Source organism: Mus caroli, unplaced genomic scaffold (genome assembly GCF_978045245.1).
Source record: "Mus caroli unplaced genomic scaffold, Mus_caroli_1 scaffold_17, whole genome shotgun sequence".
Taxonomy (NCBI): Eukaryota; Metazoa; Chordata; class Mammalia; order Rodentia; family Muridae; genus Mus; species Mus caroli.
The window spans coordinates 67697718-67718074 of record NW_028227272.1 but is presented as its reverse complement, the minus strand read 5'-3'; the positions used below and the strand labels follow the sequence as shown (position 1 = coordinate 67718074).

The 20357-nt window shown below is 38.1% G+C and overlaps 1 protein-coding gene across 1 annotated transcript in view; it reads right to left on the bottom strand.

Moving 5' to 3' along the window:
• Nucleotides 1-4128: 4128 nt before the first annotated feature.
• The window catches only part of Gbe1 (1,4-alpha-glucan branching enzyme 1), a 240595-nt gene continuing 224366 nt past the window's right edge, over nt 4129-20357 (bottom strand). Inside the window, exons 15-16 of the mRNA XM_021184815.2 lie at nt 12662-12779; nt 4129-4867 (exon numbers count right to left, since the gene is read on the bottom strand). Of these exons, the coding sequence (XP_021040474.1) occupies nt 4811-4867; nt 12662-12779 (175 nt within the window). The 3' untranslated portion in view covers nt 4129-4810. The remainder of the gene's footprint in view (nt 4868-12661; nt 12780-20357) is intronic.

Here is a 20357-nt window from a genome sequence, read left to right as displayed (position 1 = left end):
ACATTATGTATTATAAGCAAACACCCCAGAATTGCATACTCTGTAACAAGAACATGTGTATCATAAGCGCCTTTTTTCTTCATATACATAATCACTGTCTACATTGCATAGTGTGTGCCAAGTTAAGCCCAATGTAAAGTTTTAAATTACAGAAGAACGAAGACCCCTTAAAACTATTGTATCTTAATTCTTACACGACCCATTAACATTTTCTTGCCTTGAAGTGTAAATTTTTTTCTGCAGTTCTCGACAAATCATCATTAATAAGACAATAGAGCAGAAAAAAATTAGTAGGGAGTTCATTTGATTTTTTTTTCCTTCCTAAAGGCTGGCTTTAGTAAGAAAATTTATCTACATTTCAATTTTAATGCACAGTGAATGATAAATGAACTGCACGGAATAAAGGACATGACATTGGCTGTGCCTTAAATTTCTATTGTCTTTCATCAGAATATTCTGCCTCACAAAGTTCATAGCTCAGTGCCTGTTCCCTCATAAGGAATAGATAAATGAGCCCCAACCGTCGAAAGAACTCAAGTTCAGGGCATGCCTTAAAGTAGGCAAAAAAAAAAAAAAAAAAAAAAAGCAATGATGTGCGGGGTGCAAGGCCAGCCAATGGCTGCTTTGCTGTTTTTCTTCCTATCAAGTTTATCTGCTCTGGTTCATTCTACACAGGAAGAGCAATCGCAAAGCTATTTTACCTTGCTTTGATGGCCAGATGCAACGGCTGCAGAACCAGAATGAGTGAAAAGATACCTGCCCGGAAGCCGAGAGCAGAAGGAGAGAAAAACACATTACCCGTCACTGCTTCCTCCCTGATCTGTCTGCACTGGTCTGTGTACTGTTTTAAGAATAGGTTTTGTATTCAGACCACCTCCTGTATGATCCACGTACCAATGCCTACAGCCCTAGTGGGTGACACATGTTGAATTGCTACTGCTAAGGAAAGGCCTGAGTCAGGGCGGAGGGGAGGGGAGGGGAGGGAGGAGGGGGAGGCTTACATTCTTCTACAGTTGCCCTGAAAATTCAATTTGTTGTCACTGGTTCCTTTCTGAACGCGGGAAACATGGTGACTAAAATCTCTCATTTTATGTCAAAGATGAACGCTTAGGCTACAAAGAGGGCAGTGTGAGAGACAACGCTTATTTATGGAAAAGAAAATATGATCGGCATCGCCCATCAGAGGTCAGGCGGTACAGACTTGAGAAACCCTGTGCAAAATGTTTACAGTCTATTAAAACTGCGGCTTTTCCTGAGTAGGAGAACATCAACCAAAAACATTAAGTATTAGTAGCATCAGGAATACATTTTGTTTCGGATAGCCAGAGCCATTGCTAGTGGTCATTTGGTACCATTAGAGCATGGTGCAAATAAATAAATAAATACATAGGAAGTTAAAAGAGCAAGAAGATGCATTCTGGAAGTTAACAAAGACAGGCTATTCTCATTTTTGATGTTAGTAATAAGCCCGCCATAGAAAAAGCATTATAAGGCACAAAGTGTGAAATTCTATACCTGTCTGTTGTGAATTCTGGAAACGTTTAGTCAATAAAAAGAAAGATAGGCATGCCAGTAGCTCAATATAAAAGACCTACAGAGAAATATACTAGACAATTACCGGGTCTCTAAAACTGGTATACCAAGACAAAGAAAAGGAAATTGTATTTAGATTGAATGCTTAATATTTTGCCTAGTTTTTTTATTTTTAGTAATCTTCACTTACCAACATATTCACAGCTAATCTTGGTATGTTGGGGCAGTAGAAAATGATGAAAATCACTTAGGGGCAAATCACTTAGACTGATAAAAATCTAACCTCACACAGTAAGCCATATTGAATACAGAAGAACTTTAGCTGTAACTACTCCGGTCATTTAAACTTTTCCATAAACTCATGGTGAAAGGACAGGGTTTTAATGGTAAGTAATTTCTTGTGTTAAAAATTTGCAGCCCCATGGGGGTAGCAACAGTGTCAACCAGCCAGAGCCCCCAGAGCTCCCAGGGACTGGACCACCAATCAAAGTGTACACATGAAGGGACCCTGGGCTCTGGATGATCTTGTTGAACATCAGTGGGAGGAGCAGCCCTTGGTCCTGTGGGGGTTCAATGCCCCAGTGTAGGGGATTACCAGTGCGGGAAGTTGGGGGTGGGTGGGTGAGCATCCTCTTAGAGGCAAGGGAGGGGGGATAGGATAGGGAGTTTCTGGAGGGGAGTGGAGACCTGGAAAGGGGATAACATTTGAAATGTAAATAAAGAAAATATCCAATAAAAGGAAAAAAAAGAGAGAAAAATTATCAATGGATAAAAAACCCAAACCAAACAAAAACAAATAACACCCTCTGCAAACCCAAGGTCTGCAGATAGGGCTCAGTTGCAGGAGGGCTTACTTGATTTCAGTCCCTGGAATTTATGGGTGTGGTGGCTTATGCTTTGGGAAGGCAGAGACACATAATTCTTTGGGGGTTTACTGGTCAACCTGTCTAGCCTACTTAGTGACGTGCTAAGCTGTAACAGATCCTGTAAAGGGTGTCTTCTGATGAAATATGTCCCAGGTTGTATTCTAGCCTTTGCATCCATACACATGAATGTGCATCCACACTGGAATGTGTGCATATGCACATGCAGAGGCACACACACATACCATTCCTGATGCAAAAAGCCATCTTTCCTTATAGACAACCAAGACAAGTGTAATAATTTTTATAGCAGTCCAGGGGATGTCATCATTGCACATCATACTACCATCCCTGATGAATACAGAACACAAACCAGGACGACAGAGACACTAATGCACTTGTATAATGGAAAACCACCAGACAGCCTCAGTCAAGATTCCCTGTGTGCACCAATATTAACTGGCCAGGTTGAGTCTTAGGAAACCAAGCTATTATACTATTTCAAATGAAAACAAGTAACATGTTTGAGACCTAGATCTCCAAAGCTTTACTCAAAGTTGGCGATTCAAGAATAATGGCTAATATACAGGTTTAGAAGCAACAGCAAGTCTATGGCCTATTTATTACTAAGTTTAAAAAATTTTTAAATATGGTAAGGCTGGTTTTTGTGAATTTCATCCATGCACAGTAAATTTTGATCCCATTAATCCCCTCCCCCCATTTCCAAGCAATTTTTTTACTAATTATGAATAATCATGTTAAAACAAAATAGAAATGAAGAATGGATATTAATAAAAATGAAAAAGACAATACATTTCTTAGAAATGCATCACACAAATACACACAAATTGAGATTCAAAAAAGCAAGTTTTAGAGTTTGGACTGAGATACTCAATGCAGTTTCTAAAGGTTCTGATTTAAAGCAGAGTAACTTGGGTATCCAAATTCATTAATATGGTTGGCTCTTCATAGTTAATAAGTTGTATATGTTTGTACACTGTGTAGGACTTTTTAGTGTGTGTGACAGTATGTCCGTTATCATGCACATAAAAGTCAGAAGAAGATGCTAGGAGCCTTACTCTATCACGGTCCACCTTGTCTTTTAAGACAGGGCATCACATTTATGAAGCCAACTTTTTGCCAAGGGTGACTAGCCACCAAGCTCCTGGGATTTTCCTGTCATCTTTGCCTAATGCCTGGGTTATCCATGTACACAGTAAGTCCTAGTTTTAATGGAAGTGCTAGGGATTTGAACTTGCATCTTCTCTTGGTAAAGATTTTATTTTTAATTATGCATATGTGCCTACATGTAGATCTATACATATGGGTTTGATTAATCTTGGAAGCCAGAAAGTTACGTTGGAGAAGATGTAGCTGGAGTCCTAGGCAGCTGTGAGCTACCCAGTGGGGTGCAGGGAACTAAACTCAGGTCACCTACAGATGCAGTCCATCATCAAATAACCGAATAACCACCGAATAATTTCCCCAACCTCTGAGCACAGCTATTCCAGCTTTCACAAGTGCTCTAGGCCACTGAGCCACATCCCACGACCCTGGTTTCTCTGATTTTAGGTTACACAATGCTTCCACCAGTTAGAAAAAGTCATTAGTGGCCTGCTCCATTATACATATGTGAATCTACATGGAGAACACATCAGAGTTGAGATAAAGCTCACTAATATTTCTTGCAAATCATTCCTTATAATAGCACAATAAAAAGCACATTAGTCAATGCAATTTGGCATCTTTTTTTTTATTGATTAAAGTGAAAGACATCATCAGAAATGCTACAATGACCACTTCAAGTCTTCCGAAGACTGAAATATCAGCGTCTACTGAAACAGTATACGGACAGGAGAGTACAAGATAAAACTTAATGCAAAGTGAGGCACAGATAAGAATTTTTATATTATCTTTTATAAGATTCTCATTTTTATATTAGTGCTACGTGTTTAACACAGTATTTCTAAACACAATTTAAAAAACACAGCAAAGAAACAAACTCAGTACCTCATCATTAACACAAGTAGATAGAGAACAAATAAGGCCACCAAATATCTATCTCAAAAAAATTTTTTTACTACAGCCAAAATAATCATTCCTGATGAATAATTCAAATTTAAAATGAAAGAATTGAATACTTTGCCAGTAAAGTAATATTTAAAAATTATCATGTGTTTCACTTCATTTGCAAATCCTAATTTCTTGGATGGCTTTGAAATAGACGTTGCTAATATTTTAAGCACATCCTTCTACTTCATAAGCAACTTATATGTTTGCGTATTCCAACGCTGAGTTCCAGCCTGATGTTTTGGCTAGACAGCAGTGTTTTGCAAAGCTTATACACTATCAACACTGTGAGGGGGATCAGCAGCAACACATCAGCGTGAGATGGGCTGAGTGTGTAGGTCTCTTCAGTTTTGCAGATCCACATTCTGAAGGATGAGAGCCACTCGGCTTGGAATGTACACCTGTCAACACAATCACAACGGTGTAATTAAAAGAAATGTTGAACAAGCTGTCGTAAAATCAAAGTGACATATATACCACGCAGTCTCTCATAGGACTGTGATCACAGTGATTCAAGTAATCCTACTTGAGCCTCAGAAGGCTCAAGTTCATTCAGCAGTTTTGGCAGCAAAGGCTATTACAACAGGAACCACTAGAGGGCTCCAAACTATTTACAAAAGATTCAATTCCTTACAGGAATGAAGTCAAGGGCTCTCTTAAATCTCACTATTAGTTGGCACACAAGGGCTGCGTGCAGTTCACACCGTTGTTGTTGTGATTGGAAGAATAAATACAACAGTCAGGCACTCAATAAAGTTAACCCAATTAAAGAAAAAACAAAATAAGAAACAAACAAAATAGAGGACCCTTTCTCTGAGATAGGTCATGCCCTTTCCACACTCCTATCTTACTGCCATCTGCCCTTATGGTTTCTATCACACTCCCACTACAGCTATAGGAGTCTAAACGCCTCTGAATCTTGTCCGGAAGATATCTTATGCTCTAAACTTTTCCCTGGTTCCCCGGTTTCTATAGCTTTCAGGCCTTAGCAATCCCTAGCTGGATGGCCAGGTTACCCTAGGACAACACCACATATTGAATGTTCTCCACTCCATTTAAATCACAAAGCCATTTGGCTCCTTCGGGTCCTTTCACCTAATTTGTGTATTTCGTTTCCCTTCCTTCCTTCCTTCCTTCCTTCTTTCTTTCTTTCCTTCCTTCCACCCTCCCTCCTTCCTTCTCTCTTTCTTTTCTTTTCTTTCTTTCTTTCTTTCTTTCTTTCTTTCTTTCTTTCTTTCTTTCTTTCTTTCTTTCTTTCTTTCTTTCTTTCTTCCTTCCTTCCTTCCTTCCTTCCTTCCTTCCTTCCTTCCTTCCTTCCTTCCCTTTCTTCCTTTCTTTCTTTCTCTTTCCAGATATCTATCCTCTTACGGCTTTAAGGAAGTGGGGGTAAAATATCACTTGATCTTTCACAGCTATCAGGTGCCATTAGGAAAGTTGGGTCCAAATAATGGCTGCATTTTAAAAAGTAATTGTAACTACTTGAGGAACACACTTTCAAAAAATCCTCTAATATAACTACTCATAACATAATCTTTATAAAATTTATAACTAATGAACTGTGTGACCTGATTTATTTTCTATATAACACACTTAAGAAATAGCAATGTAAATAATAAAATAATAATTATAGATCACTGATGTCATTATGAGACCTCTCTCCATTTCTTTGTTAATATTTTACTATATTCAGTTATTTCACCTCTACACAAACACTTGAGAGTATAAAAATGTCTCTTATAGTTTACAACCAAATTAAAAACGACAAGAAACATGGCTTTATGAAGAAAAACAAAATAATCTCATTTGCCGTTTAATTTTGCAAATGACCTCACTATTTCTTGTCTAAGATATCTACAGTAAAGAATCCCAATTATGCTTGCAAAAGTCAGGCAGACCAATGGAACTGGATCGTTTTAAGCATTAAAAGACAGCTCATGGTAAAAGATGTAGTTTAAATAAAATTATGCTATGAATGCAATGGCTAGAGGCAATTTTCTCATCCTTCCTTAAATGTAACAGTCATTTGAAAAATAATTTTCATCTGTTAAAAATTTAACAAATGCCAATAGCCACTACTTAGTCCAGCGTCACGATCTGATTTGCCATCAAGTACTTTGAGAAAGGTAAACATCACATCCCCAGTCATTACAGGTGGGGACATCAAGCAGTTCAGTGCCCAAATCTTTTTACCTATAATTTACACATTGAATTAATGACTGCTAACTTTTAAACCACATTAGAATTTAACTGCTCCTGAAATTCACTTCATCCAAGGTATTCTTCTTAGCTAAGACACAGATTAAAGTAAGATGTAGAAAATTCTTCCAACAAAGGGAAGCTGTATGTATGTAAGGTAGAAGTCCTCCACGGATAAAAGAAAAGCTCCAATCCAAGGGATTGTGAATGTCTATAGTGAAGTCATAGACAAAAGAAAACCCATCAAAGCAAAAGAGAAGAAACAAGGGGACTGACCTTCCGGTAAGTTCATTTCCTACTCTAAGCTCCCCTGGAACAAATTTAAAGCACTCTGTCCCTCTAACGGGTAAACATCTAAGGGATTGTAGTCCATGGGTTAGGATCGTAGATACTGAGTTTGACTTGTAGGTAAGATACAAAGCTCTGCCACACAAACAATCTTACGTCAAAGAACAATCAAGTTTTCGACCTAGCACCAGAAAGCAGGCAGTTTACATTCCTCTCCAGGAGACAGGAGCTAGGAGCTGGGGAGAGAGATAGAGAGGTGGCAGTGGGGGAAGGAGGAGGAGAAGCCAACATGGAGGCAGATGGGCAGGAAGAAGATCCTGATCCCGCTTGGTCTTAAAAAGCTGCTACAAATAGCTAAGATTTTCACCAGGTTAGAATAATTGGGGTAAAACTTTTATCCTTATCAACAGGCTCTGAAATTATTGTATTGACATATTGTAAATTGTGATCTTATTGTTATATAAATCTGATTGGGTAATTAAAAAAAAATTCCTGAGAAGATTTGTCCCATAATACGGGTCACAGGGACCTGCCAATTCAGTTTGGAGGAGTTGCAATGAGACACATGAATCAGGCTGGTGACAAATAATGATCGGTTCTTCTCAGTGTACAGCACAGTGAAACATCGGAAGAGTTCCACTCAACCTGTTAGCTGGATTCTGGGCAGCTGTGGTAGCGACTGCTTGATTCATAGTGATTTATGACTAGCATGTAAATAGTAAGCACCATTTGTCAGGAGGCTTCTTTTCTTTGTATCCTTTAATATTTTAGCTAGTTCAAATTTAAGATTTGGAAACAAGAGAATATACGAATTTCAAGATTGCAATTGACTTTTCTGCTTTGGCATTGAAATGACTGAAAATGTTTTGAGAATTCTCTCTAAATGATGCTGAACATTGTGTTTAAGGAACTTTATGACCCCAATTCCAGTCACACTTAGATACAATACTACCTGTTCCAAACCCTTCAGCTGGTAATCATAATATCTTTAACAGGAATATTATATAATTACACTTCTTACTGAACTGTTAATTACCACAGTGTGTTTATATTTCTCTGGTGCCATTGTGTTATAAACAGCATAAAAATTCTATAAGCAAGTGATTTTTTTCCCCTACTCTGGTTCTTTATGAATTTTTTGAGTTTTATTTTGTTAGTGGATTTCTTTGTATGTAAAACAAGTTTCTCAGTCATTTGGAAATGACCGCCAATTAAACTAAATGCTGAAGATAATCAGGGTTGAGCCTTACGATGAGATCATTAGAAACATGATCTGGGCATTTTGCTAAAACTCAGGGTATCAGTACTGTCTCTGTAACTCTCCTCTCACTATTGAAATTCCAAAATGTCTTTGATTTGAATGGCAAGTGGAGAGACACAGACAGAAGTAATGCATAAATGTTTAGGTATGTTTAAATATAACTTACATCCTGATATATATATGCAGAAAAGATTTAGCATATACATTATAGACCATATGTGCTATAAAACATATCCGATTAGGCTTTCAGCCTCTACATGTTAAAGTGAAGAACAAAAGAGACGCTGTGACACACGTCTATGAACCATCACAGTCATCGTGACCTGGCCCATTCAAATCATTTACTAAGAATCAAATACACGCCACTCTACCCACTTTTATGGCTAGCGCAGAAAGGTTTAATTACTGTAGTAACCCCTAGTGCATCTCAAAACCATACGACCACATAGTGAGGTCAGCGTGTCTGTGTTAGTTTCTTCAGGATCATCAATGAGTTCCAAAATTGGTTACATCATGTTGGAAAACAAGGTGTCTAAACGTTGCAATGACAACACTTTAAAATAAAAAAAAGACATAATGCTACCCAGAGAATTTTGAAAATATATCAGAAAGTGTTAAACTTAGTGGCAGCCCTTTCAGATATGATATTGGCGGGATGAAAATATTCTTTAATGAAATTATAGGTTAGGACTCTTAGTTGATATATTTCTTTTAAAAAGTGACTGTTAAGGTAATTTTAGTTTTTGTATACATGTGTTAGTTAACAAGTACTTTCTATGAAAAAGGTATAAGTCGCTCTCGTTTTGTATTAAGAGCTTGGAGAAAAGTAACATATATATGTACATATATACATATGTGTGTGTGTATGTGTATATATATGTGCATATATATATATATATTTAAATTCTACATATTATATAATTGTATACAGAATTCTATATAGGACACACTAATTTAGAAATATTAAGGAAACAAAACTCTAAGAATTAAGTACTTTTGTTTTCTAAAATAAGTGACCATTCCCATAGATCATGCCAAAGACATGCTCCAACTGTATTAAATTGTATTTTCAATACTTATAGAAGGGTGACAATAGAAAATACATCTATGGCAGATCTTCCATTTGAACCAAATCCTTATACATCCCCAGATTTAGAATAGGTGTCAACAAACCCCATGTTGGGATGGAGCCAAGCTGACCAAGGCACTAACGCCAAGTCTCCTAGGTTAGCCACGCCCTCACCGTGACTATCTTCGCTGTGGCTGTGAAGGAGCCTTGAGCTCCAGTGCGCTCCTTTCCGATGTGATATTTGAACTTAGGAGCCAGAGAAGGGAAAGGGGGTCTATTCACCCAACACGGCTCCATTCACACACAGGTTAACATACGGACTCCTATGCCAGAGACTAGAATATGGAGAAATAATTATGCTAAATAATCGCAAAATAAATAAATAAATAAATAAATAAATAAATAAATAAATAAATGGAGTTTCCCCAAACCATCAGCACAGCAGGCTGGAGGAGTTCCGTCCTACTGCTTCGGCAGCTATTCAGTGCCCCGACTCTCCAAAGGCGTTTCAGAGGTGGTGTGAATCCAGTTACCTCTGCTTTTCTGGTTTTCAGTGAGGAATCGCAGGCAGAGAGAGCCTGGGCGGTACCTGCTGATGCTGCAGGATGCAGGTGTATTTTAAGATGCCTCTGAGCTCTGTTTGTCGCTGTCTTTGAAAGCAGATTTGACACCTACTCAGCAGATCCCTTGGAGTACTGAGCTTGCACATTAAGTTTCAGCAAATGCTCTGAACTGCTTGTGATGGGCAGGAATTTCATGGGATGAGGGAAACTTAGTGTTACTTTTCCTTTCATTATCCCGGGACTGCTGTGCACAGAGCTGATCTTATTGGTATGAGCCATAGTGCACCGAGGGTCACTTTCAAGTACATAATTGGATTTCAGCACTCACAAATCACTTTCCGAGGGACTTCCGACTCTAATGAGGCATTCCTGTAACAGCTGCTTTTGTTTATGTAATTTCCTGTCCCCTGCCCTTTGCCCTCATTGCTTAACAGATAATTGGCAAGTGGAACTTGTTTTCTTGTGTGTGTGTTTGTGTGTGTATTCATACACACATATATCATATATGTGTATTTATGTGTATATATTTATATAATTGTTTCATTTGGGCTTCTTCCAGTGATCCATGTATCTGGAACTTGGTCTTATAGACAGATACTTACTCAAGCATCTCTGGTCTCAGAGAACCAGGCTCTGCCCTCAGAAAGGCAGGCTATTCCTCACCTTCCTGACTGAGGTGGATCACAGTTGTATTGTACACGGTCCTTAAGACCTCAGGTTATTTCTTCAGCACTTGTGGTTGTATTGCTAAACCCTAGCGGGAAGGAAGAGTCTCCATCCACCCTGCTAACTCAGAAGCTGTGACCTGTCTGCATGGTCCCTTCAAAGAGTGCTCAGAAAGTAACCTGGTCGCCACCAACACTGGCTCGTTGACTGGTTTTTAATTATGTCAGAATATTTTTCTCTTGAAAACATTGAATGGATGCCAGAGTACTTTCTACCTACACCAAGAAATGTGAATGCTTATGGATGAAAACGATGTCTTCCAACTTGGGAGAAGGTATTTGTAACTACGCATTCTCAAGGCACTTCCTGTCTTGATATGTTCCCGATATTAAAATGGCATAATGTGTCAACACATGGCCATCAGGACTTAAAGACAGGGAGAAAGGCCTTTGGCAGTTGAAAAAGCCCGGCCATGCTAATGGGTTTATGCTTCCTAAGAATCTCTTGGCACAGAGAGAACAGAACTGTACGGCCTCGTTTACAGATGAGGAAAACAGGTGTGGCCACGGGAAATTACTCAAGTGCTTAACACTTGAAAGTGGTAGCTGGAGCACTGGATTCCTGGGTGTTTTTTTTTTTTTTTCTCCTTATTTCAGCATAGCAACAGAGCCTTTCCCTAGCAAAATTCTGTTCAGGTACGGGAACGTTTGATAAGTCTACCTATAAAAGAAGTTTGCTAAATCTTTCAAACTCCTCCTGTCAAACTCCAGTCGATAAAGTTCCCTTTTACTGCGATGGGCTGCCGCTTCTCGGGTTCCTCCCCGTAGCTGAATCATCTCTCCAACCCCCTCAGGAGTCTTTTACCTTTCTGGTTATTCCACATCTTTTAGGTAATTTCCTCACTCATTTATGGAACTATTTTTATCAAGCTTATCGCTCATGTCAAAATTGAATGCCTTGACAGGTTATAGCTGTAGTTCTTCTTCAAAAGTGCAATCTGATAGTACCCGTACAGACAGACATACAGACACGGTCCCTCTGTCTCCACCTAAACCTACATCAGGGCTATCAACACACAGACACACACAAGGACAACAGCTGGGTCTGCCTGGCCACTGGGCTTACATCACTCCCCGGCTCTCAGCACTGCAGTCTTTTCATGCATTTTCTGGCTGATCTGCTCTGCCTAGGATAAAGTGCTTTACTAAATGGGAGGCTTGTGCAACTTCAAGTGGTAGAGTAGAGTGGAACCCAGGGGTACCATACAGGCTTTAAGGCTTAGCTTATAAACTTTTGAAATGTGAATAATTTATAAAAATCTGCTTACTTGCTATGATATATCCACATGTTGGCTAGCTATTTCCTGAGGGTAAGAGTGTAAGAGAATACTTCTCAGAGTGAAAGAGAACACTGAAGGTCTAAGAGACAGATGAAGAGAGAGAGGGGATGGAACGGCAGGCACATGACCAGCCAAGAAAAGCAAAAGGGAGGAAAATATGATTTATATGTAACCTAAGCCTACCATATGTCCATAAATTAAATGCAAAATCTCCGCCCAGTTTAACATGCTGCTAAACTCTACATCTACTAACAAGGGAAACTTAGTATTTGAAGGGAGTATTTTATCATTGACATTGCAGTGTATCAAAACTCATATGATTAAAAAGCTTTTTCTAAGGTGCATGAATAATTGAGAGAATTTATAACTACAAAGAATACGGCCCTCAATTTAGTAGCTGACAGAAAAGGTATAAATCATGTATTTCGTCAAGATGTTTTAAATTAAACTTCATTACATAGACAATAATGTACAAATCCAGTTAATGAAATATACTGCAGAGAAAGCAATAATTAAATTGTTACATAAAGAAAACACATGGTTGTAATAAAAAAACAACACAAACCTGTCCCCGCAAGCCCAGAGAAATAGCTTTAAATTCTATAATATTTCTTCTAAATATAGCCAAATAGCCTTCAGTCTTATTAATCCCAAGACCCAGAGTCTCTCACCACACTTTCCTGTTTTGCTTATCTTTTTGCTCCTGTCCTGTTACTATTTAAAGAGTTGTTTCTTTGAACAAAACGATAACTACTACGAAACTAAATAATTAAATTAAAATGGAATGAAAATAATCTACAGACTCTTACTTACCAGAAGAGAATAGGGGCGCCCATTATGTTCAAAAGCCTCAGTAAAGTAGTCGGTGTTGTGGTCCAGTCTCTGATGACCTCCATATTCCGCTGCATCAGAATCTAGTACAATTTTGAACGTATAGCTTCCATTAAGGAATTCACAACTGCACAAACGTGGAAGGAGACATCATAAACACACTCTAAATAATGCTAAGTCGTTTGTGCTGTGAACGTGTTCCTTCTCAAAACTGCGTACGTGCTCCTGTTTGAAAGAGTTCCAAGATCTAGCGCCTCCCCCCAAGGTTTCATGTACACTCCATGGAATCCATTGAGACATCGTGCAGCCTGGTTCTGAGCATCCCTACTGTGAGGATCTCCTTTGCTCTGGAAACAACCCATCCTCTGCCTGACAGTTTGCTCCTCACTGAAGAGCAATGGGGCTCACTGGTAATATTTCCACCCAGAAAAACCACAAGGAATACACTTAATATATAGTTGCGATACTTCATCACTTTGTTAGTTAACATCTGTCTTTTTAAAAAATGCATTAAATGTGCTATAAAAGACACACATGCATGCATACGTTGATCCTCCTTTGGAAGAACTTTTTATTCCTTCCTTATTTTTGAATTCATTAGGAGTTTTTAGAACACAAATATCAGGCGGACAAACAATGGCATAAAGAAAGTATGGCTGGAAGTTTTTCTGGTGCAGCTTACCCCAACTATCTGGTTCTAGACAGCACCAGCAGGTAAAGTTACGGTCACTGCCATAGGTGGATTTGCGTGACAGCCATGGAATCTGCTCTCACTTGATAACCATTACCCTCCTTGCATTACTGAAGACTAAATAGGCTCTCCCACATACTATCCCAGTGTCCCCTCAGACTAGCCGTATTCATAGTAAGTTATCAGCATGGCTACTCTTACAGAAGACAACTAGAGGCTATTTTATTAACTGAAAATGTCTAGAAATAGTACTTGACATTAAAATCCACAAGTAAATACTTATTAGTACTTAGAGAGTTTTTTTTTTTTTTAACCTAACCTTATGCTGAATGCAGATAGTACTAAGACATTTAAGTTTTCATTTCCTGGTATATAAACCTTCAGTCCCAAGAATGCTTGTGCATTTTTCATACTCTAAAGAGATCCTAATATTCGTGCGTGTGAGCGATGACCAATGGCCCATCATTTTCATCCTCTGTAAACCTTGGTCTGGGTCAGAGATGCAGATGGACATACCACAGGAAATGTGCTGTAAGGAGCGACTCTGTCTGGGTCAAACCAGGTCAGTGATTAGATTCCTATTGATGCTGATGATCAGGGTGCTAGTGCTCAAAGAAAGTGGGGTGGTGAGAATCCAAATGATGTTTTCCAGGCTAGAAGGGACCAGTGCACTCTAATGTCGATGCAGATGAAATGACTTAAGCCTATTATGCAGTTTTATGGGGAAATATCGTTGATGAACATGACTGTAGACACAGTAAATCAGGGAAACATCAAGGAATGACCAAAATAAAGTTTAGATCTGTCCTTCATTCTAGCACATCAAAAGTATGGATGGATGTCTAAAAGGGTCACAATTTTGAGATGAATGCCCCAGAATATGACTTTCATAACTACTGAATTAAATTATTCACAAATTACTGGTGAGCAACAAGAATTTCGGTAAAGACTATAAAAGGCAAGCATGTCTTCAACATCAATCACTAGCGCTCATCTCAGGAAACTTCTGTGTCTTTCCCGAGACACTTTCCCACTATGGCACCCAATGGTGGCTGTGCTATGAGGGTTTCCCTGAGTGGACAGATGTATTATTTTAGGCGACACAGGATCCGTATGCATTAGTCACCATCTGAGCACAGGATTTTTATGTTCAGTTGTTGTGATGCTAATCCATTGGAAAATTCAACAGCACACCTTTGTCTATATATTTTCATAATTAGTGATACAGGAAGAACAACAGGCATTTTTCTTTTTGACACTGAAAGGGACTAGCATATTAAAATTACGTATCATCTACTTTATATGTGTGTAATTTGAGCCACAGTAATTTGAGCTTGTAAAAAGACAGAGAAGTTTCAAAATATCAGCTGGCCATTTTCCTTTTTGTTGGTCTATACATTTTTAGGAAAAACCTCTGTACCCACTTTGGGAATTACACAGCTTTGTGCCTTTATCACCTGGGGAACATAATAGCTTCCGTAAGGAACTATAGTGTTTAAATTCAGAAGTTCCTACAAAGTAAAATACTGAAGATAATGACGGGGAAGTCATTTTCTAGTTCTTTTTGGCTATGGACTATTATTCAATCATCAAGGACTTTCCCTGTACAAGGTTTTGCTTAAAATTTGGCCAAAGACCTTAAGAGAAGCATCTGGGAGCTTCTGACTTCATTTGCTTATTTTAGATATTCTCTCATTTAAGATGTCCCTTAATCTCTCTTAAAATCTCATTTAAAATATATGAGAAGTATAGTTTGAAAAATGCAATTCAAATAATTTTAACCTACTTTCAACTACCCTCTTAATTTGCTTTCAAAGTACATGAATATAAACCTAATTTGTCAGGACATATCCACAGGCTGCTAAAACCATGTCCATAGCTAACATCCCACACTTAGAAGAACTGCCTTCTAAGATCTTCTAAATAAACCGTTTAAACCACTATTCAAGACGATCCCAATTCACTATAAGGTGTGAAACTGCAAAGAGTAAGCTCTTCCATTAGAAAACCAGGGAGTCACAATACATTGGATGCATTTTTGAAAATGTCAAAATTAAAAAATAAGGGAAACCAAGTTAATATTAAAAAGAAAAAAGAAAAATGGGGAGTAAATTATTTTTACTATCTCATTCAGTAGCTGTTTATATAAAAATCTACAAGATAGCATGAACGATACAGCAATCACTAAATGGTTTATACATAATTCACACCCTGTAGTGGGGAGACCAATCCATGTGCATGTCTGAGACTAGAGACAAAAAGACATGCAGTGAGAGAGATTGCAAGAGAAAGAAAAAAAAAAAAAGAGAACTGCCAGTTCACACAGAGAGGAGAAGGCAAGCTGGACTAACGAGCTAACGTGTAATTTGTTGATTAAGTCTGATGCTGATAAACATTTTAACCCTGCCATGATTTGACGATCAAGGACTTCAACCTAGGTGTCAGGACTCAAGCATAAAGGTCAGGCAGAAATAAAATTTTAAAAAAGTCTATGAAAATGCTAAGGAGATTAACAGTGTCCAAGGATAAGGAGGCTGGAAAAGAAAGCTGAAGGGGAGGGTTGTACTGCCCTGCAACAGACAGCCTAAGCTGAGGGTCAAGCAGAATCAAAGACAGCTCTAATGACCCTACTCGCTGCAGCTGGCTCTCCAGTTTAAGGGAGATCCAAGCACAATGCGGGTGCTTCTCGCTCAGTTCTAAAGTTGAGATTCCAAGCATAAAGGAGCCAGAGTAAATATAGTATGAGGAACTAGGAAATGTCCTCAGTGGTTGTCCTCGAGGTTAGTACACTTAAACTTAAAAGATGGATGCTTCCAACACTGGGAACAGTTTATTGTGCTAGTTTAGATCCATTCTCATTCGCTTAACCTGTCACTTGTGAACCAATTGTTCTTTTCCCTTGCTTAATTTTGGAAAATGAAGAAAAGAATAATAGAATTTAAAATAGAAACTTCTCTTTTCTATTAAAAAAAAAGGGGGGGGGAGATGCAAGAGGTTCCTACCAATTTGGATGGCATTTTAAAATATTATGACTTCTCATTTTAAATTCAAGAGCTTCCTAAGTATTTGATCTATCTATCAACAGGTTGAAGTAGATAAGAAGTTTTAAGCATTATTTTATAATCTATGTCCTTAAATTTAAACCAAGGAAGAGCCTATTCTGAAAGAGGCCTACACTAATAAGATTAAGGAACAGTGAAGGCATGAAGACTCTCAAATTGAATGGCTCTTCAAACACTTCAAAAGCTGCTGTGTTTGCTCAGGCACTTGATAAAGTGTCTGTTCCAAGTGTGAGCATTTTTGATGTGAGAAGAGCTATCATTTATATCATCCAGTGCCAAACTCACTTCACTCCCATTGATAAAGCTGAAGCAATTTATTTGTAAGGTACAGCCCCTGCGATTTCCCAATTGAGTGACAGAAAAAGGGGGGGGGGTGTCTGCCAATGCAGACGGCCATAAAGATGGCAGAGCCAGTGACTTAGTATATACCAACGACAGTAAGAAATCTCAACTTCAGACAAGAATTTTATATCCCTCTCGTAAAGGGAAACCCTTTACTGTGCTACTCCTTGTAAGACTCATCCCAACGACGACATGATAACATGTGAAAAACATATGATAGGACATTGATTGGAAATCAATTGTCTTCATATCTAATTCTTTCATGAACACACTCATTTGATGGTCCATTATAACTCAAGTAAGCTGAATGATGTCAGGAAAGAGACTCTATACCCAAGAGAGAAAAACAGTGTCAAGACTCTAAGATCCACTCTAATTGAAGTAACCCTGAGTAACCAAATGTCTGTTTGGTAGAATAACAAACAACTGTTGGGAGGCAAGGAAGGTTTTAGGATTTCAATAGTCTGAAGACAGCTACTCAGCATTTGTCATAATGTTCAAATACACTCTCCCGCTTTACACTTCACAGATTGAATTTTATCTGTTGACAAGTACAACCCATAAAATATAAGGTATTAGTGATGTAACATCTGAACCACATCTGTCCTTTCATTTTATAATGAGTTACATGACAAATTGTATCAAAGAAAATTTGTATAGATTGTATTAACAATACATGTAGAAACAACTTTACTTGATGTGTTTGGTCTCTTTTTTTAAGCAGAGACAGTAAAGGTTTGTGATGTGCTAGTGGTATGTGTCGTTTATGTGTCTCTCTGTGTGTGGTGGTGATACATTTAGGCACTTCTATCTTTCTTTTTAAAATATTAACTCTTGCAACAGTGTTCTGATATTTTAGTTACTGTTGAGACCATTGATGCCAATTGACAGGTACAATCTCATTTCTTTCTGTAAAGGAAGCATTTTCTATATTCTCACTTAGGCCTCAGTGAAAAATCCTCCAAATAGCTGTATAATTTTAAAAAATGATTGTAGAGTAAGAATGTGAAAGCTAAATTGGAAATTTACTTCTGACTATGCTCAATATTTTAAAATATAGGAAGCCTAAACTGCAACTTTTCTTTGGGGGAATACTTTCTTAGTCATATTAGCTTAAACTAATTATGGAATCCTAGGAAGAGAAAAAGCTTCACACGTGAGCCACATATGCAATTATGATTAAGAACAAAGTCTTCATCCGAAGCTTAAATGACACTGACAATCAGAGCTAATATGTGCCCAACTGAAGCATATTCCTATTCTAAGCTGGGGTGTGCTTGTTTCATCAACAAAAGCTTTCTGGTTTTAGACTACAAAACAAACTCCAATCCCTGTAAGATCGATGTCTTATGCATTTCTAGATACCGTGCAGTGTGAATATCAATAAAGCAAGCTCAGAGGAGGGCTTGCTCAAATGTCATTATCTTCCATGTTAATTAATGGATGTGTATGCTTTGTGCAATGCTTTTTTCAGGCAAAATTTCAGTTTATTCTTGAGTATGCTTAAGGACACACATTGGTAAATAGTAGCTTGAAAGACAATGCAAAATACAGAGGGCTACACAACTCTGTATACAAATAGGAAAATCATTCTACTCTATAGAATATTTCTCACTAATCTATTTACCAATGTTTCATTGTCATGGGAGATTATGTAACTTCAACTAAATAAGGTCATTGCTTTTCAATAGCTCCGAGAAAGGGGAAATGCAACAACAACAACAACAACAACAACCACAACCACAACCACAAGTGCCCACACTTGAAGCCTACGTTCCCTCTAGAAATATGCTCTGTCCATTCCATCATTATCTGCATGCTTAGAAATCCAGCGATCTAATGAAGCAAAACCAATTATTTTGAAATGAAAAAGAAACATCATAGGCTATTTTTGCCTTCAAATCAGAAACCTTATTAGCAAGACCAGTTTGTGCTATGCACAGAAATCCCTAACACACACCAAAACTATATAGTGCCTTTGAGCTAAAAACTAATTGTGACTTTGGCCCCATGTTAAAAGTGGCTCAGTGGGAAAGGTTTCTAGGCCAGCCTGAGATCTGAGATCTTATCGCCTAGTCAACCTGGGTGTGGCAGCACTGTAATTCCAGTGCTTGTGGGGCATCTCAGTGACCCACCCAGGGACTCCCTGGATGGACACCTAGCCAAAAAGGCAAGCTCTAGGTTTAATGAGAAACTCTTACAAAATGATGAGACAGGGAAGCGAACTGATGAAATTCCTGCAGGAACCGCTGGCCTCTACATAACACTTGCTCCAGTAAGTAATCAACAAATGTGAGGAGGTCTGCTTATGAACTGTCCCCACCCCCCCAGCAAACTTATTCTAAATTTATGCTCAAAAAGCAACAAAGTTGAATACATATATACCAAAATAGAAAAGATGGTTCAGTGCCTGGAAGGTTCTGAAAAATAACAGATAATTACAAGCACTAAGGTGTATCACCAATGCATAGAATCAGCCAAGGATAGGAGGAAGCCTTAGAAAACACTCTGTGGGCTTTCTACCCAATAACCTACTCTGCAATCAGCTCTTTCCCCCACTCACTTTCTGGATCTCTGAGGTTTATTTAACTTTCATCAGCTTTGGGTTCTCCTTTGCAAATTATGTAGGGAATGAGACTTTTTTTTTTTCAGGGATTAACTGAAGCAATCCAGCCAAGTGCTTAGCCCACTCTCTAGCACAGGGAAGCTGCTATGTTTTCTCTCTGTGGTGGCTATGATTATTACAGATTTGGGTATGGCATACCGTTCTCTTGGAAGAGGGAAACTGTAAAAATAGCCTACTTCTACTTTACCTTACATTTAGCATCAATTTAGTCAATTTAGTGGTGCGATTCTCTTCGAATTCTTCCACTGTAACTAGAATGAATCTAAGGTTTCTCATGTCATATAAAAACTCATAAAGTTGTATCTATCAGCACACACAGCTTTTGGAAAATTGGATATTTAAAACTTTTAATTTTCAAAAATGGAAAATGGTCTTTCTGAAAATAGTGACTCATTTTTGAAAAGCTTATTCCAGCCACTCATATCCCAAACAAAACATGGCCCTATACTTTCTTGCTTTGATTTGTTGTAAGGATTTTTCATTGAAATTGCACTAATTTTTAAAGATACTATGAACTTTAAAATGACTATGGATTTATAATCCTTCTCATCATTTGACTCTGTCTCTGTGAGATGTTTCTGTATTTCTCTCTGGTTGTTGAGGACAGAGGTTAGTATTTATGAAGCCATCTTTCCTCATCTTCTTGCCATTCCTCCCTTGATTCACACTCTCAGCCAACGCTTGTTAAACTTCCCACTGCTTTGATCATAAAACACCAACCTGGCTTGTCTTCCCTCATGGTACTGAATTCAAATTTTATATTTGTATAAAGAAGCAATCTACCCAAGTACTTGGCAAATTTCATGTTATTGTCTGTAAGGCTTAAATGTTTAAAAGTAGCCTGTAATCTTTTAATACGTTTGTAATGGATATACTTTTGAGATAAAGCAGCATAGTTAAACAAGTACATATTAATATGAAACAATTAATTCTCAACAAAATAACTGACTTCTATGA